Here is a 21,182-nt window from a genome sequence, read left to right on the forward strand (position 1 = left end):
TCATACTCAGCTGCATAACAAATTTTAAACAGAGTGGGTTATCTGAAACCCTTTCATTAAAAAAAATAATAATAATAACACGGTCTTACCTTCTGTATAACTTGTAATTTAAGGAGCTCAATTTACATATTTTTCTAAAATTCAACTCAATCTCCAATATTACCTATCTCACTGCTTACCCAGGAAATGACAGGGCTTATCACCAGCATCCTTACTTCCAACATTATTCTACTACTTGATCATGCTCTTTGAAAGATGAGTTACAATATGTAGACTGAATGAGGGAAAAGTCCTGATTGGAAATGAAGCTATAGAATTTGCTTGGGGTCAGCCACACAAACAAAGCTGGGGTATATGGTTTTTGTACAGGGAAATAGTTTCGGATATCAGTTGGATCCGGTACTAGCTTAATCCATTCATTACCTAGTGGCTTTCTCCTGTTGGGCAAGTTACACCGAGTCCTGAGCCTCACCTCTCTCATTCACAAAAATGGCCTTGAGCTTGCTTAGAGGTTCTAGCAGGAAGCGCAGCTACTCCCATACCCTTGACCAAAAAACAGTCCTCTATTCAGGGAAGGTTGTCCAGAAGTGCTCACCTCCCGGAGGGAGGCACATGGATCAGTGAGGGAGAAAGGGGACACCTGCCTAACCAGCCAGATCAGCCGAATCAACCCTGGAGATCAATGGGTGACACGTGTCACAGCAAGATCGCCCCCCATGTCCACAAAAATGAAAATGACATTTTACATACCTGAGAAAGTGACAATTATGAGCTAATATTTGCAAACTCTCCAACAGCGTCTGGTGCATAGGAAAGGCAATGCAAACATTCGCTCTTGAAAATGTTCACTAAACTTGCATGCTACAAAAATCACACATTTTAACTGCTGTATGGATATAAACATCCAAAGTTATAAAATGCAAACAATAGGGCATTAATTGAGAATTAGGAAGGAAGACTGTTTAGTTCTGTGAAGCACTCATGGCCCCACACCATCTCCTTTGCTTTCTTAGAGCTTCTTGTGTCTCCCGTTAATTATGTCTACTATCAGACATTTGATAGTGATAGTGGGTTAAATAATACGACTGGGATAGTCATAGGGCAAAAAATAAACAATATATAGGCCAGCACTATTTTATTTACAACAACATCTCAGCCATTGCCTCAATCTGATAATTACTAAAAAGAAAGACTTATGAAACATCTATTTCATCTCTATGAAAGGCTCATAATCAAGTCCCACTGCTCCCCTCTCTGAGACCACAGCTTTCTGGAAATCTGGAAACACTGTAATGCCTACTGCTTTTAGAGGTAGGTGTGTGTGCATGTGTGTGTGTGTGTGTGTGTGTGTGTGTGTGTGTGTGTAAAACAAGTGTCATACATACATATATATATATTTCTTACATATATATATATTAGGTAAGAAAGATTTTTAAAATCTATGTAAATAATAAATTCTCCTATACTAGCTATTTAAGATTACTGGTTGGATACCTGTAAAAATGAATGTAAGTATGTTAACTTACATTTTTCCTAATTCCTATGTTAGCATGGGAAAAGGGGTTGATGTTCCATACATTCCTATGCATTACGTTGAATGTTTACTTTTAAAATCAGCACATGGTTATTAAGGCTGGATACAAGATTATATTATGGTAGGCAGGCGAAAATGCACCCAGAATGACTCAAGATTTTTAAATATTTTATTTATTTCTTTGTTTCTGTATGTATGTGCATATGTTAGATACACACCCTACAGCATATATGTGGAGGTCACAGAACAACTTGCAGATTCTCCTTCTACCATACACATTCTGGGGACCAAACTCATGTCATCAGACTCAGCAGCAGGACATCTTGAGCCCCTATGCCATCTTGTCAGCCCTGACATGAGTTTTCACCGTAAACTCGGTTTTAAATTAACAAGAAGAGAGTATTTCAAAAGTACAACTTGAGAGAGCCATGGAACATAATAGGATTGCTAGTCACACTTCTAGACAGAATCTGTTCTGAGGAGAAATCCTGTTACAGGAGTCCTCTCCTCATGGTTTTGAATCTTAGAAACATGGCGCTCTCCTTGCTACACCTGCTGTCATCAGCACACAGCAGGCTTAGTTTCCTTTGCAGTTTCTTGTCAACAAGACGGAGCACAATTTTCAATACAACCCAGGTATCCATGCACTCAAATGTTGCATGGCAGCTAAAAGCCTGATAATTCCACTTATTTCCAATGTGAGGCAGTGAACCTCTATCTTTGTTTCTAAACTCAAAACAGAGCCCTCTCATAGACCAATACTAATTTCATTAAATTCATAAAATTTTATGAAGAGTTCCCACGGAAAATTAGTAGGCTCTGCTACATTCCTAAGCAAATAGTTACAGGATCATGTGCCCTCAAAGTACAGACTATAATTATTAGGGGATATGAAAAATTACAGGGATTAAATTGGAAAAAGTTAGTCACTTCTTACCAGAGTAAGAAACAGGAGTTGTGGCTGGACTTAAAAAACTCACACTCATTTCCTCACACTCTTCTTGACTAGAAAGAGGCAGCTCAAATGCTGAGAGGAAGGGTGACATGCCTGTGTAATGGCGATATTGAGGAAACAGATGAAGCTCCCTTTGCAGAATAATCTAATGCAGGCTTGCTGCACCCTGGCATCATTTTCTCCATCTTCAAGCCTCTAACATAAACATTTTTCCATATTTCAGACATTTGGGAGTCTTGCCCTCTGAATTTAAATTTTACTTTTAGAATGAAGGTATGTATTTTCATTAAATTGCCTGTTTTGCATTTTTTACTCATTTCAACAGCATCTATTTGCAGAACACCTACCAACTTGTGGGAGCCTTGACAGACAATTAAGGTGGAATGACGCATTATCTCTCTTGGTGAAGCTCACTGTGTTTCAATTGACCCTAAGTCAAATCATCCCCTCACACCAGGGTGAAGTGAGGCTCCCAAAGACAGGCCCCTGTGTCAGCACTATGTCGCCTCTGTGTACTGGGTCACACTCTCCTGTCTTGAGATTTGACAGTCACGTCAGCTTTAATCTCTTCACCCTCCTACTTCCCCTGATCCTCTTTCCTCCTCCATGTCCTCATACTCTTCCTCCATTCCTCCTCTGCTTCCTTTCCCTTCTCCTTCCCCTGATGCCCCTCCTTCTTTGATGTGCTATGTGTTTTTCATTTATTTGTTTTAATCTTGTGTTCCTTAGTGCATATGTGCACATGTCCACATACACGGACAGTCAGAAGCTGATGATGGCTGTCTTCTTCAGTTGTCCTAAACCTTAGTTTTGTAGATTATAAATTCAGGTAGAGTAGGTGGACACACGCCCCAAGCATGTTCCTGTTTCCATCTCTTAGGCCCCGGAATCACAGGAATGCACATCCATGCTCAGTAGTCCATACATGGGTGCTGAGGATTGAACTGAGGTCCTCATGCTTGGGTGGCAATGTTTCCTCTTTCTTTAGCATGTGTTTGATCCTTGAAGATTGATTTCCCACAGACTTTCCAGGAATGTAATGATCTTATTTTAATAAAATTATAAGGTAAATTACATTCTATAGTGATAATTTACTATTTAAGTATTTCATTAGTGTCTTACAGAATATATTTTAAATCTTTTAATTCTATTGTTTGTTTGTTTGTTTTTATTTCCAATAAGGCACTCAGCACTCAGGCCTAAGGATCCAAAGCCACATTCTATGGAAGCCATAAAGAAGTAGGTCATTCAGAAAAACTATTTCAAATTTAAACAAGTAATTATACCCTTTGCCCTAAATAAATTGCTTATTTATCTAAAAATGTATTCATGGAGCTATGACAAATCATCAAGCGAATCCTGATTCTGATGCTATTTTTGTTAGCAGAAGAATATGAAATGAGCTCTTAAAGAAATGGAGAGGTACCAGACTTCTCTTATAGTCTTATATTAAATACTATCAGTTCATGTAAGCATCATTTATTCATTTCTCTACATTAAAAAGAATCCTGAAGTTCAGTGAATGGTTTCACATTCATCCTGGATGTTACTGCTCCTCACTGGCATAGAGAAGCTGCTGATTTACCAGCAAATTATCTTTTCACTTCTCGCTTTTAAAGTCACAGGCAGGATTAAACATGAACTGAAAGCCAAAGGTGAGCTACAATGGAGCTATTGAGAAATACAAACCCACAATGGAATTTTGAGTCCTATGTCATTTAATTTAGGTAGATTTTGTAAGACATGAAGGCTGAAGAGAAGAGATACTGATGAGCAAATATCCATTCGATGTGCAAAGCTACACATTTGGCTTATTAATCCTAAGTCAGGGAGTGCATACGTGCACTGGAAAACATACTCCCCAAACTCTCATTCCCCTAGTGTGGGAAAGAAGGTTATTAGACACTACTGGGTTTTGGTTTGAGGCTTGGACCCATTGTCAAGTCCCCAGATGGCATAGCCCTGAGAATATTAAATGTGGATAACTGAACTCTCACAGGGTCCCACCCCTAGATGAAGAGCTACAGGCAATCAATAGCTACTGAGACAGAGAAAGAATCTAAAAATGAGCCCCTACTAGGTTATCCAATCCTATTCAGTCAGCCCTAAACACATAGGCAACACTAAATAACTCAGCAGCTGGTGTCTATGCACATAAGCAGCAACAATAATGAAAAATAAGCAGGCATGAATTTGAGGAGCAGGGAACACAAGAAGTTGAGGAGAAAAGAAGGAAGGGGCAAATGATGAAAATAAAGTCTCCATATATGAAATTATCAAAAAATAGATTTAAAAAAATTTCTTTTCACTCTGATATAGGACAACATGAAAAAATCCAATTTTTAAAGTTCAATGCCCAGGTTCTGACAGTAGAACTCTCACAAAACCCTACTTACTGTGTACATTCATTTGTTCTTGATATTAGAATGTAATTCACTTACCACGATAGATTAGATACAGACATTTCAGCGATCTGTGGAGAGTCTTCTCTGGATGTGAGAATCAGAATCAGGACATGCACTCGACAGGACCACTGCACTTTCTGCTGTGGAGCAGGCACAGACCACTTGTTTCCTTAGGGCCTGGGAGGACCTGCGAAGAAAATCAAAACAGTGACGTCTGTAGGACAGAATCTTTCAACCAGACTAAAAGCTGTGATATAAAAAAGTCACACCACAGAACGATATTTTTCTTAAGGCAAAAGAGATGTTATACATCAGCAATAAAATTAAATCAACCATATGAGGAGCGGAAGTCTTCACCTGTAGAATCAACTGAATGGTTACCTTTTTTTAATGTTTTATATTTTAATTTTTAACTTAATTTTATTTATGTATTTATATATTACAATTTATTCACTTTATATCCTTGCTGTATCCCTCTATTCTTTCTCTGAAATTGAAAGTATAGAGAAGAACAGAAAGTAGTTTTAGAGGCATCAAACATTTTCTCCATAAGGTTATACTAAGTCAGTTATTTTGTGACAAAAAGAATCAAAGGGCTTAGTGCCTGGCTCTTTGTTCACCTCCCTCTGGGGGATGCAGGCTTGCCAGGCCACAGAGGAAGATGATGCAGTCAGCCCTGATGAGACCTGATAAGCTAGAGTCAGATAGAAGGGGAAGAATCCCAACCCTCTCAGGGGTCTAGGGAAAGGGCATAGAGGGGAGAAGAGGAAGGGCAGATGGGATAGGGAGGAGATAAGGAAGGGGGCTGTAGGGGGATAAAAAGTGAATAAATTATAATTAATTAATTAATTAACTAACTAATTAAAAAAGACAAAAAAGAATCAAAGATCCTGATTAATGTATAGCAGGCACACTAGAAGACAAACATAAATATGTGCATACATAAATGAATAAATAAAAACAAACACAAGGGGGCTGGAGAAATGGCTCAGTGGTTAAAAGCACTATCTGTTCTTCCAGAGGTCTTGAGTTCAATTCCCCACATGGTGGCTGCCAACCATCTAAACTGGGATCTGATACCCTCTTCTGGCATGCAGGTGTACATGCAGAGAGAGAAAAATATATGTGTGTGTGTGTTTGTGTGTGTGTGTGTGTGTGTGTGTGTGAAGACAAACACAAAGCCTTGGCATGAGTTATGACTACATTACTCATCTAAGACTAATAGAAATTCACTCATTGCTGTTCTGTGTCGAAATGACATTAAGTAGCATGGAGGAGAACGCTGGAGCATTCTTCCACAACAAATAACTCTGCACACAATTGCTTGAGTACTTATTGTGTATACTGCCCTATAATCTTGAACCAAAATTTTCTCAGAGCAAAGGTAACTCATTTATGTTATCACTTTAAACAACTCAGGCTTTTCTATCACCCTAATAAGTAATATTAATTAAATATATACTCAACTCACTAACAGTGACATGAGTATAGGTTAGGAGGAAAGATGAACGACACTTAAAACAGACACTGATCCTATTTCCAAGCAAGGTTTTATAAGAAAAAAAAAGTCACTACAGAAATTGGAGAAGATTTTCTACAAAAGTCACCCCAGGGTACATACATATAGGCACAAATGAGAGAGTCTTCTAGCTCAGTTACTGAGATTTGAGAAGACTTTCTGAAGAAGCCCGTAAATTACTACCAAGAAGCTTAGCTAAAATATTTTTAAAATCCAATGTCCAAGAAGGCCAGTTTATCTGTCTCTTACATAAAGGAACTGGAAGAAATAAAGTCCATGAAAATAGGATAATTCCTCATGGTAAGAGACCTTTTATTTCTTGTTTCAACATATGTGTCCTCTTCCTGACCTTAAGCTGGGTTGCTGAGCTTCACTGAGTGTTGGCACTCCAGGCATCAGAAAGGGGAAAAATAAAAACATTATGTGTCCTAAAATTTACATATAATGATTCTACTTGAATTTTATCGATCAGAGAGCCTAGCTTTTCAAAGAAAGACAAGAACATGCAGTGGTTTCTCTGGGTATTTCTCCACCCAAATACATACTAATGCGTCTGTCGCAAAGAAAAGCTACATCAGATAGTAAAAGAATACCAGTGGTCTGCCCATGAAATATTTTATAAACTCTGTGTCCTTCAAAGAAGAATGAATATTCAGTAGAAGAGAGGTGGAATCAGCTTAGGACTGGCTAAATAATTTTACTTGTATAATTTATAATAATAAATATCAAATCTCATGTTGCCTAGATTGGTTAGTGCTCAACAATATCTTGTGCCCAACTAGTCACCAGATTAAAAGGAGTGCTAAGAACTGTGTGGTACATAATCTTGCATGCCAGTTGACTGGATGAGAAAGCTTACCAAACCAGGACAGCACATGTCTAGACATGCTCTGTGAGGGCCTGTCTGGAGATAATTAGGTCGTGTGGGCTCTGCCCTCACCTGGTGATGGATTAAAAGTTTGAATAGGTGATCAGGAGATAGACTATTGGGACATGGCTGGAGGAAGTTGGCCGTTTGGGGTTTCATTTTTAAAGGCTAAACCTTGCCCTAGTGGGCTTCTGCTGTCAACTGACTCTGCTTCCTTCCTATCTGCCATGAAATGAGGAGCCTCAGCCACACCCTTTGGTTACCGTGGTACCCTGCCTCATCTGGGATCCAGATTTAATGGAGTAAAAAATACGTACTAAAATTCTGAACTGGTGGTAATCCAAAACAAATCCTCCTACATTTCAGTTTAATTTTGTCAGCAATTTAAAACTATAAAGAAAAATACAAGCTTAATAAAGTATATGCATCTATAAATAAAAAAAAATTAAACATGAAATAAAAATCAGTGGGTTTGTACCAGTGTGTATGAGGTACTATGGCATAACAGAGAAATAAACTTAATTCTAATGGATTCCAATTTTGACCAGAAACTGACTGCCAAAACAATTTTGATCCTCTCATAGAATAAGCAGTTATGAAGGTTCACACCCTAAATTGTCCGAATACATTCTGAAAGAAACTGTCAAGTACATCCCTTCTGTAGTTAATGTTAAGACATGTATATGTACATGGCTAAGAATATAGAAACTGCATATTCCATCATCCAAACAGTTCTCTACCTTTCTTAATACTGCTTAACACTTACCAAGAACTCTGTTAACAAAAACAGTATGCATGGGGCATTTTCCAATACAATACATTCTTCTGGATGTGTTTAATTCTGCCCTTAGAGAGCTGTGTATCTGGATATCATTACTTTAGTACACAATCAAATTTTCTTTACTGAATTATACTGTGAAAGTTTACTAAGAGTTTCCATTGGAAGATATGATTAGAAAAAATAATAAGCAAAGACTAGAACTATAAAATGAGCCATTGGGTTTATTAGAATATTCACCAACACAAAAATACTGTCTTTATGAGCATTCACAATAAAACGTTCTGTTAGAGTAACGCTAGGAAAAATATTATTCTCAACTTGAATTTGAATTTATAGCTTTCAGCCAAAATGTAGCTTAACTATAAACCATTATCTGTCTCTTCATTGTAGTGAAATACAGCTTATTTTCATGTTAGACGAAACCTTTAGAAACATCTGAAGTAAAATGACATCCCTCAATAGCCAGGTGGATTGGAAATTGTAAGTGTAGATACAATTGTTCCTTTTTGGTCATTCTTTTAGCATGATATTAAGGAAAATAGCCTGTGAGCCTAATCAAAGACCCTATAATTAATATAGTCATTATAAATATGAGGGTCTCTTAAACATAATAATGGATTACCGAGATGGTGCCTGAATAACATATTTAAATGTCTATTATTCATAAATAAGATTTTATGTTTCTAATCCTGCTGAAAGAAGTATGAGATTTTAACAAGGTCTTCTAGTTGCAATGACTTTGCAAATAACTAACACAATATTCTAAACAACTTTTGTAAGGTGAGTCTATTCACACAAAAGAAGCAGCTTCAAAACCTAGTCCCATTGCTGTTTTGTATTGTTTGAATCTAAAAATTCTGTGAATACTGGTTTAACTCAATGCATAATAAGCAAGTTGCATATATCTCATATTTGAGATAATAAAGCTATAAAATATTACTTGGAATAAGAATCATAATGTTTAGAGGTTTGGGCCATAAAATCACATGTGCTAACTATATAAATAAAGCTACATTAAAAACAAAAACATGTCCAAACTGTATGCCATGAATTACAGCTCAAAGAAAAAGTAACTTTGGACCCCCAGAAGGGATACCAAATACAATATTCTAACTTAAAACCAATGATCCATCCTGCTCTAAGTGTTATGTTGTATTGGTGAGGAGGTAGAACATTCATTCAAATTCTACTCTGAGTACTGCAAGAGACAATGGGCATAAATGAACAAAAGACAAAGGTAATGGTAGAAAGAGAATATGTTTATATTGAAGATCCAAAACATGTCAAAAAGCAAATTATCATGAGAATATTAAAGTCTTGTTTTGTACATAATTTAGATATATTTAGTTATCACTTGCTTCTTGGTTTTGTTATAAACTAACTCTATGGAACCATATTTTAAATTCTAGACTGTGTTCTCAGGGAGCTTGCTTGCTTGCAATGCTCATTACCAATCCCTTCATCCAACACAAGGGCTGATTAGTCTCAATCACCCATCAGACTGATCTTCTACTCTCACTTATCCACCTACTCGGGGTACATGTACAAAATCCACAGACCTGGTGAGCCCTTGCCTCAAGGCTTCCTGCCTTTCTGAATTTAGTGGTATCAAACTTAGCAATAAAATGTATGGTGTTTGTCCTTTCCCAAATAAGCTGTCAGTTTAGAGAGAAAGGGACTTGAGTCTTTTGTATCTACATTCTTGAGTATGCAGAGCTCTCCAGGTATTAATAGATAGCGACAGGATTGAGAGTGTACCATGTCAGAACACAGAAAGACATGCCCTAATTTATTGGACAATAATATAGTCACAAGCCACATTAGTTTTACCTACTAAAATTTACCCAGTAATCTTGATTTCACTTAACTCTGTGGCCACTGACAATCATGGGTTTTCTATTCCATTCTTAACCACAAGCACTACTAACTCAAAGATCACACATTTCATTTCAAAATCTACGCAACCTACACAACAGCTACAGAAGAGATAAAGAGGCTGCAGAGTTGAAAGAAGTCTTACTGAAGGCGAGGGGCAGAGAGCTGACCTAGGACAAAGAGTCACTGCGGGTGGTTGAGTGCCATTTCCACAAACACAGTTTGGGATCTGTTAGAGTCACACAGAACTTAGCCATTTCAAGATAGTGCTGGTTCAGGGAAGGGCAGGCTCGGAGCAAAGAGAAGATAGATGTAGGACTAGGTAGAGACTCTGTGACTCAAGAGGATCAAATGAAGCATCAGAGACAATGCCGAACTAGTGCATCGGGGATAGTGAAGATGTCACATGTCCAGGCCACGGTGTATACACAGCATGTTGGATGGCAGGTCCGTGTTTTGTATATTCATCATTTTTTATTCAGGTGAGAAGGTTATAACCTTGGCTGGTTTGCCATGTTTGATAAGTTCAGAACCATATGCTATAGCATCTCAGTTTACCATCAGTTAATAGATTGTCCCTTCTTACCTGCAGGATACACTTTACTCATCGACCATGCCATACAAGACAGAAGGTGATTTCTTGTTTGTACAAACAAGAGAAAGAGTCATTCTGCCTCAGAGTTGTAATCAGCATAGATACAAGTGCTACAATGCACAAACAGTCACTTGGAAGCAAGGAATAGCTTGAAACCTATCATTTCACAAGACACAGAGTACTTAGAGGAAGGTGATAACCCCAAACTGGGCACAGTCTGATCTCCTAACGTCAGAAGAAATCTGCCAGCCCACTGACTCACAAGAACCTGCCCAGCCACACAGGCTGTACCGTCAAAACAGATCTTCCAGAATATCCGGAAATCACCCTGAAAAGTATTTCAGGCCAGTTTCAGCTGCAAGGTAACAAGTCTTTGGCCACAGAGGAAGCCAGAGGAAGAACAATCAGTAGTCCTGACAGTCAACCTGATAACCTCATTCCTATCGTGGCTCGGGAAACAGCCCTATTATTCAGCTTTAGCTCCTCTCAACAGTAGACACAGGCTTTTCTGTCCAGTGACTCACTAGAAGATCTTCCCGCTCTGACTACAGAGATAGCCTGAAGACCCGAGTCTCAGCTGCAGACCCTGAAATACCTGTCACCCAGCTGCATAGTGGGACAGTCCAGCCTACCCAGGAACACACATGGTGATTCAGAAACAGACCTAAAATCTAGCACCATGCCAGGAAAAGCTGAAAAACTAAGAATGAATTTCTATAGTTACAAGAAAAAATTTCCAGCACCATTGCCATTGCCATTATTTTTTTCCTATCATCTTTTTTTTTTGTACTCTTATGAGGCAGGCAATATCAAATCCTTCCATGAGTGACAAAAACATTTTTCTATGACTTTATTAAGTACTAGTAATAACAAAGAAAAATTCTTCAAGATACTTACTAAAAGAATTGCCTCTTTTCAGCTATACAATTTTATTGTTTGTGCTTTTATTTGGAGGCTGAATTTAAAGGTTTGGGACTTCTGAGATGCTTAATTATTTTTAAGTTTTAAATGTATGTACATTTGTTCGTTTCTTCTTTTGAGACTAGAGCTCGTGTAGAGCAGGCTAGCCTGAAGCTCACTGCATAGCTGAGGATGACCTTGAAATTCCGCAAAGGTAACCTTTCCATTGCCACTTCCTGAGTCCTACCCTCACGGGCTGGCAGCCGCAATGCCTGGTTTTAAGTGGTGTTGCTGATCAAACCAGGTTTGCACCCATGTGAGGCAAGTGCTCTACAACCCATTTCTCTAGCTGAAAGTGTTTGTATTCTAGAGCTATTTTATCCTTACTCAAGTTTGTTTATCAGCTCTAAAATATGAAATACATTAACTCCAGAGCATAAGTCACTTTTCAAAACTGTTTTGCCTCTTGATTCTATTGAGAACATAAGCTAGCAGTATAATATACAAATTAGTATCTTTTTGTGTGCAAAGTAGGGTCAAATAATCACGACATTCTAGAAATTTCTGTAATCATAATTTTTTTTTTAAGCAGGATACAGAAATGTATCCCTCTCTAACACCTGAGTGATTAAGTAAGCATAGACAGAACCTCTACAAATGTTCAAGGATCTTCCAAGCTGTTTTTACAGCCACTGATATCTACCCTGAAAATACTATCTTGGCACCAGTTGAAAAATTCCCACACTGAAACTTCAGATCAGAACAGATGGTAACCTTGGAGACTAGCTAATGCAAGGCTTCATGTGTCTTTTCTCTGTAGTGCAGCTGTCATATTCATTGTATTGAAGTCATTTCATGGGCAGTATTAGTATTCAATTGGGTATGTCAGTAATTGATGTAAAGCATTTATTCCAGAGACTCAGTTGTATACACAGGAGTCTCAAGTATGTGCATCCAAAATAGCTCCCATCTCCAAATTACAGGAAGCCTTTGTCACATTCAAAGAAATAATCAGTAATGACCTTGGAGCAATTTTAAAATACATTATTATTGGAAGCAGAGATCACTCTAAAACTGGGTTGGGCTTTTTTTCTCCTTCATCCAGATAATTGATTATGCAGTATATTGTTGAATTTTTATGAGGCAAATTCATCCTATTTTGTTCGAACTAAAAGACAACATTCTAGATGCTCAGTGAACCCATCTATTCTGACTATGTTACTCTACTGCCTACACCTCTTCATTCCACATCTTCTTATTGTTTCTTTCCTTCTGTGGTCCTGACTCTGCATCCTCTGCCTGCCTGAGCTCTGACTTGAGATAGCGCCTTTGCTTTCTTTTGCTTCAAGTGGCAAAGTCTACAATGCACTAGTCTAGACCCACTGCTGTCCCCTGTTCACCACCAACTGGTGTTTCTTATCTTCAGCTGAATAGTCCCATCACCAACCAACCAGCCAAGATTTAATCAAGAAAGCCATTGGCCTTTGGTCAGAATCCACTTCATCCTTGTGGACTTTCTTCACTGGATATGAGCATTCCCAGCTGGCATTTTGCTCCAATGATGAACCACCATTTATTTCCTATGGACATGAGTGTCTAAGTTCAGTCTAGAGGGATGTTCCTCATGCACTCACCAAGAGTTGCTGGATTTTGCTTTTGTTGTTTTGTTTACCCTTCCACCATGCATATCATGAAAGCAATGAAGTCTTCAATCTCTGCACACATTCAAGTCCACACTCTTTATAGTCTTAGCCAATATTTTCATATTCATTAACCATGAACTATATATAACTTTTTGTGTTTTGGTTTTCCAAGACAGGCTTTCTCTCTGTAGCCTTGGCTGTCCTAGACTCACTCTGTAGACCAAGCTAACGTCAAACTCACAGAGATCAGTCTGCCTCTGCCTCACCAAGTATAGGGGTACGCCACTATGCCTGGCCATATATAAATTTTAAAAAAGAACCAATGCAATAAATGAAATGGAATTTATTTCAACAGCTTTTTTGTGCAAATTCAAACCCTTAGCACTCAGTGGGAGTCACTGTTGTCTGATGAGGACCTAAGCACCAGTGTTTTCTGAGGTACTCTTTACATGTACCATCAGCTGGAATTCATTATACTAGCTGTGAAAACTTGCCTTTAACACTACAAACAATATTTTAAAACAGTTTTAACAAGATGCAGATACATTCAGAGTCCCTGTTTAGGAGGCCCTCAGGATCCTCTTCACATCTGTCTATCCTATGGATTCTCTCCACTCACGTTAAATACCCACTCTTCAGTGAGACGATTTTTCTCCTTCCTCTGAAGGCTGTGTACAGCACTCTGCACTTTGGAACTAAGTCTTCAGCTCCAAACTCACATCTTCCAGGTGCACATTATTGCACTCAGGAGCAGCACTAAAATATCAAGCTTTGAAAGAGTACAATCTGTCTAAACTAGCCAGTGCTTTCAGCTTTTACAATACACTTTGATGAGTCATTAAAGGTTCAATCCCATGTGCATGAGCCAGGCAAAAAGACTGCCAAAATTTGGCTTAATTAAAAACAGAAAGAAACAAAGCAGCAGATTGAATTTTAAAAAATTATTTCAAGTATAAAAAATACTTACGCACATTAAATGAATCTTTCTGTACTCTCAGAACATACACATTTCAACATTTAGAATTAACTCTGGAGGAAAGAGAAAAACCTCCTATAAACAATGTATTTAAGAATATAATGCAGTATATAAACAGATGGATTCCCACCTCCAAGCCCAAAGATTGTTTCAGTGTCCATCAATGCACAGACCTATTTGTCAACTTTCATCTGCCTCCACCCCTCCAGCCCTCTAAGTCCTGTCAACTCAAGCCTGGGTTCTCTCTGAATAAACTGATCAACTCCATGCCCATATGTTTCAGAACAGACAGAAAGATCATTGTGTTCTTGCTTCCAGAAATCTCCTCTCCTTGAATAAAAAATTTATAAAGTCCAGCTTAAGTATCAATAATTTAAAACTCAGGAAACTTTTAGTCTCATTATATATTGTATATATTTCTCAAATTTCCTTCATATTATGGCTTACCTCAGTGAAAGAAGACTACTGTTAGAAATAAACACTGTAATATTTAATTACATAAGCCATAGTTATTTATTTAATAAATGTCCAGTCTGATGTTTCTGGCTATGAAGGTGGAGAATATACATTTCATAGAATAAAAATAAGATGATAACAAAAGAATGTATAGTAATAGTTACGTAGAATAGAATTACTTGTAGGTCTTTTAGATTGTGTACAAAAGCAAAAACAAATTCAACAGTTGTTGATTCACTTATTTTATCTGGGTCCAACTAATTATTTAAAATTATTAACACTTCTTTGTTTTTCAGCAAAAGCAACTACATAAAAGATTCAGATTCAAAAAAGACACAGAGACAGACAGATAGAAACCTGTTCCAAAAGAAACTTGTTCAGTGCCAAATGGTCAGTCCTAAAAACATATGCAGAAGTAGCATTATATGAACTAAGCAGTTAGATTTAGGAATATGTATGCAAGTACATAAATGTGCATGGAATAACAAGAAAAAGAGAGGCCACGAATTTATTTTTATTATTTACTTATTTATTTTTAGGCCATCATTTACTGAAAACAAACCAAAATTATGGAAATATGAAATCGAAATGTCACTAAAGAAAGCACAAGACATACAATTAAAGCCAGGACATGGAAAAATGAATGAGTTAATGCAGCAAAATGTACATATGCAAGTAATTTACAAAATGAAGTATAATCATTTTGTTTGTTTGTTGTATTTTATTTTATTTGTTTTTTAATTTAATTAATTTTATTTATATATTTATTTATTATAGTTTATTCACTGTGTAGTAACACTACACCCCCCTCACCAGAGACAGCATCTTTAACAAATGGTCCTGGTCTAACTGGATGTCTTCATGTGCAAAAATGCAAATAAATCCATATTTATCACTCTGTACAAAACTAAAGTCCAAGTGGATCAAAAACCTCAACAGAAATCAGATACACTAAACCTGATAGAAGAAAAAGTGGGGAAGAGCCTTGAACTCATTGGCACAGGAGACAACTTCCTGAACAGAACACCAACAGCACAGGCTCTAAAATCAACAATTACTAAATGGGACCTCATGTAACTGAAAAGCTTTTGTAAAGCAAAGGGCACTATCATCAGAACAAACCAACAATCTACAGATTGGGAAAAGATCTTCACCAAACCTCTAGTTGACAGAGGGTTAATCTCCAGAATGTATAAAGAACTGGTGATTAAACACCAAGAAAGCAAGTAATCAAATTAAAAAATGGGGTACAGAACTAAACAGAGAATTCTCAATAGAGGAATATTGAATGGCAGAGAAACACTTAAAGAAATGTTCAACATCCTTACTCATCAGGAAAATGCAAACCAAAATGTCCCCGAGATATTACCTCACAACCATCAGAATGGCTAAGATCAAAAACTCTAGGGATGATGCATGCTGGAGAGAATGTGGAGAAATAGGAACCGTCCTCCTTTGCTGGGAATATAAACTTGTACAAGCACTTTGGAAATCAATCTGGTGCTTTCTTACACAACTAGAAATAGTGCTACCTCAAGATCCAGCTATACCACTCCTAGGCATATACCCAAAAGATTCCTCATCATTCAATAAGGACATTTCCTCAACCATGTTCATAGCAACTTTATTCGTAATAGCCAGAATCTGGAAACAACCTAGATGCCCCTCAACTGAGGAATGGATACAGAATAGTGGTACATTTACACAATGGAATGCTAGTCAGCAATTAAAAACAAGGACATCATGAAATTTACAGGCAAATGGTGGGAACTAGAAAAGATCATCTTGAGTGAGGTAACCCAGAAGCAGAATGACATATATGGTATATACTTGTATATACATATATACATGGTATATACTTATAAGTCGATATTAGCCATATAATTTGGATAAACATACTAAAATCTATAGTCCTAAAGAAGCTAAACAACAAGAAAGACCGTAGGGAAGATGCTCAATCCTCATTCAGAAGGGCAAAGGTGATAGACATCAGAAGCTGAAGACAGGGAACAGGACAGGAGCTTACCACAGACGGCCTCTGAAAGACTCTACTAATTGAGGTATGGAAGCAGAGCTTGAGACTCATAACAAAACTTTGGGCAGAGTGCATGGAATTTTATGAAAGAAGAGGGAGATTAAAAAACCTGGAAAGGACAGGAGCCCCAAAACAAGACCAACAGAGAAAACAAAACAAAACAACAACAACAAAAAACCTGGGCCCTGGGGGCCCTGCAGAGACTGATACCCCAATCAAGTACCATTAATGGCGAGTAGCTAAAACTCCTGCTCAGATGTAGTCCACATACTCAGTTTCCAACTGAGTTCCCTAGGGAGCAGGGGCTGTCTCTGGCATGAACTCAGTGACAGGCTCTCTGATCACCAGGGGAGGTGCAGCCTTGCCAGGCTACAGAGGAAGACAATGGAGCCAGCCCTGATAAGACCTGATAGGCTAGGGTCAGAGAGAAGGAGAGGAGGACCTCCCCTATCAGTGGACTAGGGGAGGGGCATAGGAGGAGAAAATGGATGGAGGGAGGAGACTATTGGGGGGGGCATAGCCAGGATACAAAGTGAATAAATTGTAATAAATAATTAATAAAATTTAAAAAGAATACAAGACCAACAAAAATGAAAAAAAAAATTTAAAAAGCCATTGAATTGAAAAAAAAAGAAAGCATGTTTTCTATTCTCCTGAGTCAAAAATGATGTCAAAGTTTGGGTTTACTCAATTCCTTTACTGTTTCTATTTGCTGATCTGTGCACTACGAATGATGCAAGTTTGCCTAATGTGGCTTTGGGATTTGCAAGGTTTGCTGCAAAGGCTCTGCAAACATCTATAAATGTAAAATTATACAGAAGGCTTCCAAGGAAAAGTTTAAGGCTCTAACACTATAATAGGAAGCATAAAGTGAAATCATGGTTTGGGGGGAATTCTTATATTCCCTCCTTTATTCAACACATGCTCAAACGACAGGGACAGTTATATGTGCCAGAATTACAGTAGAGAAAAGGAAAACACTGTTGTCACTGCATGATTTAAGTCCTATTAAAGAAAAGAAAACACAAAATATCAAAGGGACATATCCAACCAAGATACAAAAATGCTGTAAATAAAAATGTCTCTAGAGGTGCTCAGATTTTGATTTCAGATATAATCAGAGAGGGGAAAGCTCAACAGAGGTAAGAATTTGGGACAAAGTTTGAAAGAGAACAACCTAAATTCTCACATTTTATGGACAATGAAGGGTTGAAAATGTATCAAAAATAAAATTAGGATGTCTGGTATTTCAGGCAGCAGTTTTAAAGCATATCATTATGCACACTATGCTGCCTCAAACAGGCAGCACAAAAGTGATTTTAGTGTGTCTCAACAAATTACTGACCCTTGGCAGGTCATTTTTAGGATCTACTTGAATCAGAACAATTCCTTTTTGTCTACCATTGAAAGCTGCTCCAATCACAGACCAACTGCTGATGACTGGTCCAATCACAGGCCAGCTGCTGATGACTGCTCCAGTCACAGCCCAGAGCTGCAACAAAAATATCAGGACCATCATGGAAGAGTTAAAAGAAAACAAGTCCTTTGGAAAAATCTGAATGAACGATGATGATCCTAAGTCTCCCCTACAGAAGTATAGGCTTGTAAAATATTTTTAATCATCTTAGAAAACTGTGTTTTATAAACTTGATCTTGATAAAAGAAATAATCTGAGTGCAAAGGACATTGTTTACACATTAGAAAATGAAAACTAATATTTATTAGGCTTTATTTTTATTGATAATTTTTAGTCAATTTATATTTATACATCACAATATCTGAAGTGCTCATCATATTTCCAACTTGTTACTACCTTAGTACATCTAATCCTTCGGGCTTTAAGCTCCCTGTCTCAGTTACATCACCTTCATATTGGAGAAAAAAGCAGCTCCTCCTTGGTGTTTACTAATAAAGGGGTAAAGCTAAATGCTGTGCTTACTTAGACTTCAGAGAGAAGGCAGACAATGTAGAGTATTTCAGTATTCAGCTGGTGTTGGTGGGTTGCTCTCACTGCTGTGAGGTTGGGCAGAATAAGCTGCTCTTAATGGCTGTGCAAAGTCGTTGTTCACAGTGGCCTGTGCTTATAGGTTCTACCTGTTTTTGTTAAGTTTATTAATGCTCTGAGCTGAACGCATACAATGGGGAAACAGACCCCAAAAGTACATATTCAAAGCAGTTTTTCTCTAAGGAAACAGAAGCATGGAAATTCATTGTGAACAGCAAAAATGAAATCCAAACTACAGATCTTCCCTTAAGAACCAGAGAAATAACAGTAAATGGAAGAATACCAAGACAGAAATAATTTTCCCCTTTGTTTCACATGCTGCAACAACTGAGGCAGCTCCTCTTCCACTACCCCCCTACTCCCCACCTCCCATCCCCCACCCCTGCTAAAAGCCAGCTGGCCAGACAGCCTGGGAATCAGGGAGGCAATTTTTCACTGTCTTCCCTGTCCTCCAATCCATCCCCCAACTCCATCCTCCAAGTCCCTGGCCCCCAACCCTAGCCCTAGCTTGGGAACAGACCAGCCCTTTCTCTGTGCCCCCATTAAAGGGGAAGAAACAAATCTACAGCCTTCCATCCTCACCCTATCCTTTAGTCTCACCCACCAATACCACAGACAGTCTCTCCCTGGAAACCCTGTGCTCACAGCTACCAGGAATCATATCTTCAGATCCTCATGGCAGACCCAGCTTCTTTTTCCTCCTGTGAACTCTCTCAGCTTTCTGCCCTTCTGACCAAATCCCCATTCCTACCAGCTAGCTCTCATTACCGAGAAACAAGTTCTACCCATAATCCCCCACAGTCATACCTGGCAGAGACTCAGAAGGCCTCATTACCACATAACCCACAGACATAACATATCCCTAGAATACAGAGCAGACAAGGAAGAGAACTTATCCACCAAAGACAAGGCCAGATATAAACTCCTAGTTTTACAATCATTTGAAACCCAGATGCCTAGAAACCTGAATAAAAACAAAAGCATTAACAGCCAGGATTATCTGTCTCTACTAGAGACCAGAAAACCTACTTCAATAAAAGGAAGGTGTTAAGTCTAAAATATACCAGGCAAAAACATCCAGGAGAGCATGAGAAAAAAAAATATGTAAGAATAATAGGAATAGAAGAAGAAGGAGAAAAAACCCTAGGTCAATGGCACAGAAAATATTTTCAACAAAATCATAGAAGAAAATTTCTCCAACCTAAAGAAAAAGGTACCTATCAAGATACAAGGAGCACACAAAATACCAAATACAGAAAAGAAATTCCCATAATACATAGTAAAACACTAAACATACAGAGCAAAGAAATGATATTAAAAGATCAAGGGAAAAGACCGAGTTAAAAAAATAGGCTAGAATCATCAGATAGGAGGGATCTTCATTTGAGAAAATGCCTCTATGAGATCAGGCTGTAAGCAGGCCTGTGGAGCATTTTCTTAATTATTGATTGATGGGGAAGGGCCCAGACAATTTTAGGTGACGCCATATATAGGTTGGTGGTCCTGGGTTCTATAAGAAAACAAGTTGAGCAAACCTTGAGGAGCCAGTAAGCAGCATTCCTCAATGGTCTCTGCTTCAGCTTCTGCCTCCAGTTCCTGCCATGTTGGAGTTCCTGTCCTGACTTCCTTTCATGATGAACAGTGTTATGGAAGTATAAGCCAAGTAAACCCTTTGCTCCCCAAGTTGCCTTGGTCACAGTGTTTCATTCCAGCAACTGTGACACTAAAACACCGACCCCCAGAGTTTAAAGCTGGATATCAGCAAGGAAAACAACAGAAGTTTACAAACTCATGAAAAGTTAACTCACTACTGAATGAAAACATAAGTCAAGAAAGAAATAAAAAATTATTTAGTATTAAATAGAAATGAAAATATAGCCAAACTAATTGGACACAATGAAGGTGGTTCTAAGAAACAAGTTCACAGCACTAAGTGCCTATATTAAAAGAAAAAGGGGGGAGGAGGTCATATATTAGTAACAACAGCAGACCTTAAAGCTCTTGAACAAAAAAGAAAGTACAATACCCAAAAGGAATAGACAGGAAGAAATATTCAAACTGAAGGCTGAAATCAATAAACAGACTGAAAGACAAAAGCTACATGCTTATCTCATTAGATGCAGAAAAGGACTTTGATAAAATCCAATACCCCTTCATGCTAAAAGTTCTAGAAAGAATGGGCCTACAAATGATGCATGTCAATGTGATAAAGGTAATTTGCAGCAACCAGACAGCCAACATCAAGCTAAATGGAAACTCAAAATCCACTAAAATCAGCAACAAGACAAGGCTGTCTACTCTCTCCATACTTAAATCAGTATAGTTCTTGAAGTCTTAACTAGAATAACAAGGCTACTGAAAAAGATCAAGGGGATATGAATAATAAGAAAGAAGCTTCCTAAATTATATTCATGTATGAAGGTGATCTAAATGGAATTGCCATACAGACGAGTCATAAAACACAGGAATTTAGGAGACATTGACAGTCTGAGATTTGTATGAATTCAGTAGATAAACCAGTCAGTAAAGCGCTTTCTCTAGAAGCATGAGTACCTGGGTTAAATCCCTGAAAGCCATATTAAAAAGCTATTCTTTACGTCAGGAAGATACCTGCGAATCACTGGCTGGCCACCTT

At 38.0% G+C, this 21,182-nt stretch overlaps 1 protein-coding gene across 5 annotated transcripts in view; it reads right to left on the bottom strand.

The window, feature by feature from the left end:
* Positions 1-21,182, bottom strand: part of Oxr1 (oxidation resistance 1) — a 423,086-nt gene that overhangs the window by 337,613 nt on the left and 64,291 nt on the right. For all 5 annotated transcript variants that reach the window (XM_060389497.1, XM_060389508.1, XM_060389500.1 and 2 more), the window contains exon 2: positions 4,931-5,081. In XM_060389497.1, the coding sequence (XP_060245480.1) occupies positions 4,931-4,953 (23 nt within the window). In that variant the 5' untranslated portion in view covers positions 4,954-5,081. The remainder of the gene's footprint in view (positions 1-4,930; positions 5,082-21,182) is intronic.

This window comes from Meriones unguiculatus, chromosome 8 (genome assembly GCF_030254825.1).
Source record: "Meriones unguiculatus strain TT.TT164.6M chromosome 8, Bangor_MerUng_6.1, whole genome shotgun sequence".
NCBI lineage: Eukaryota > Metazoa > Chordata > Mammalia > Rodentia > Muridae > Meriones > Meriones unguiculatus.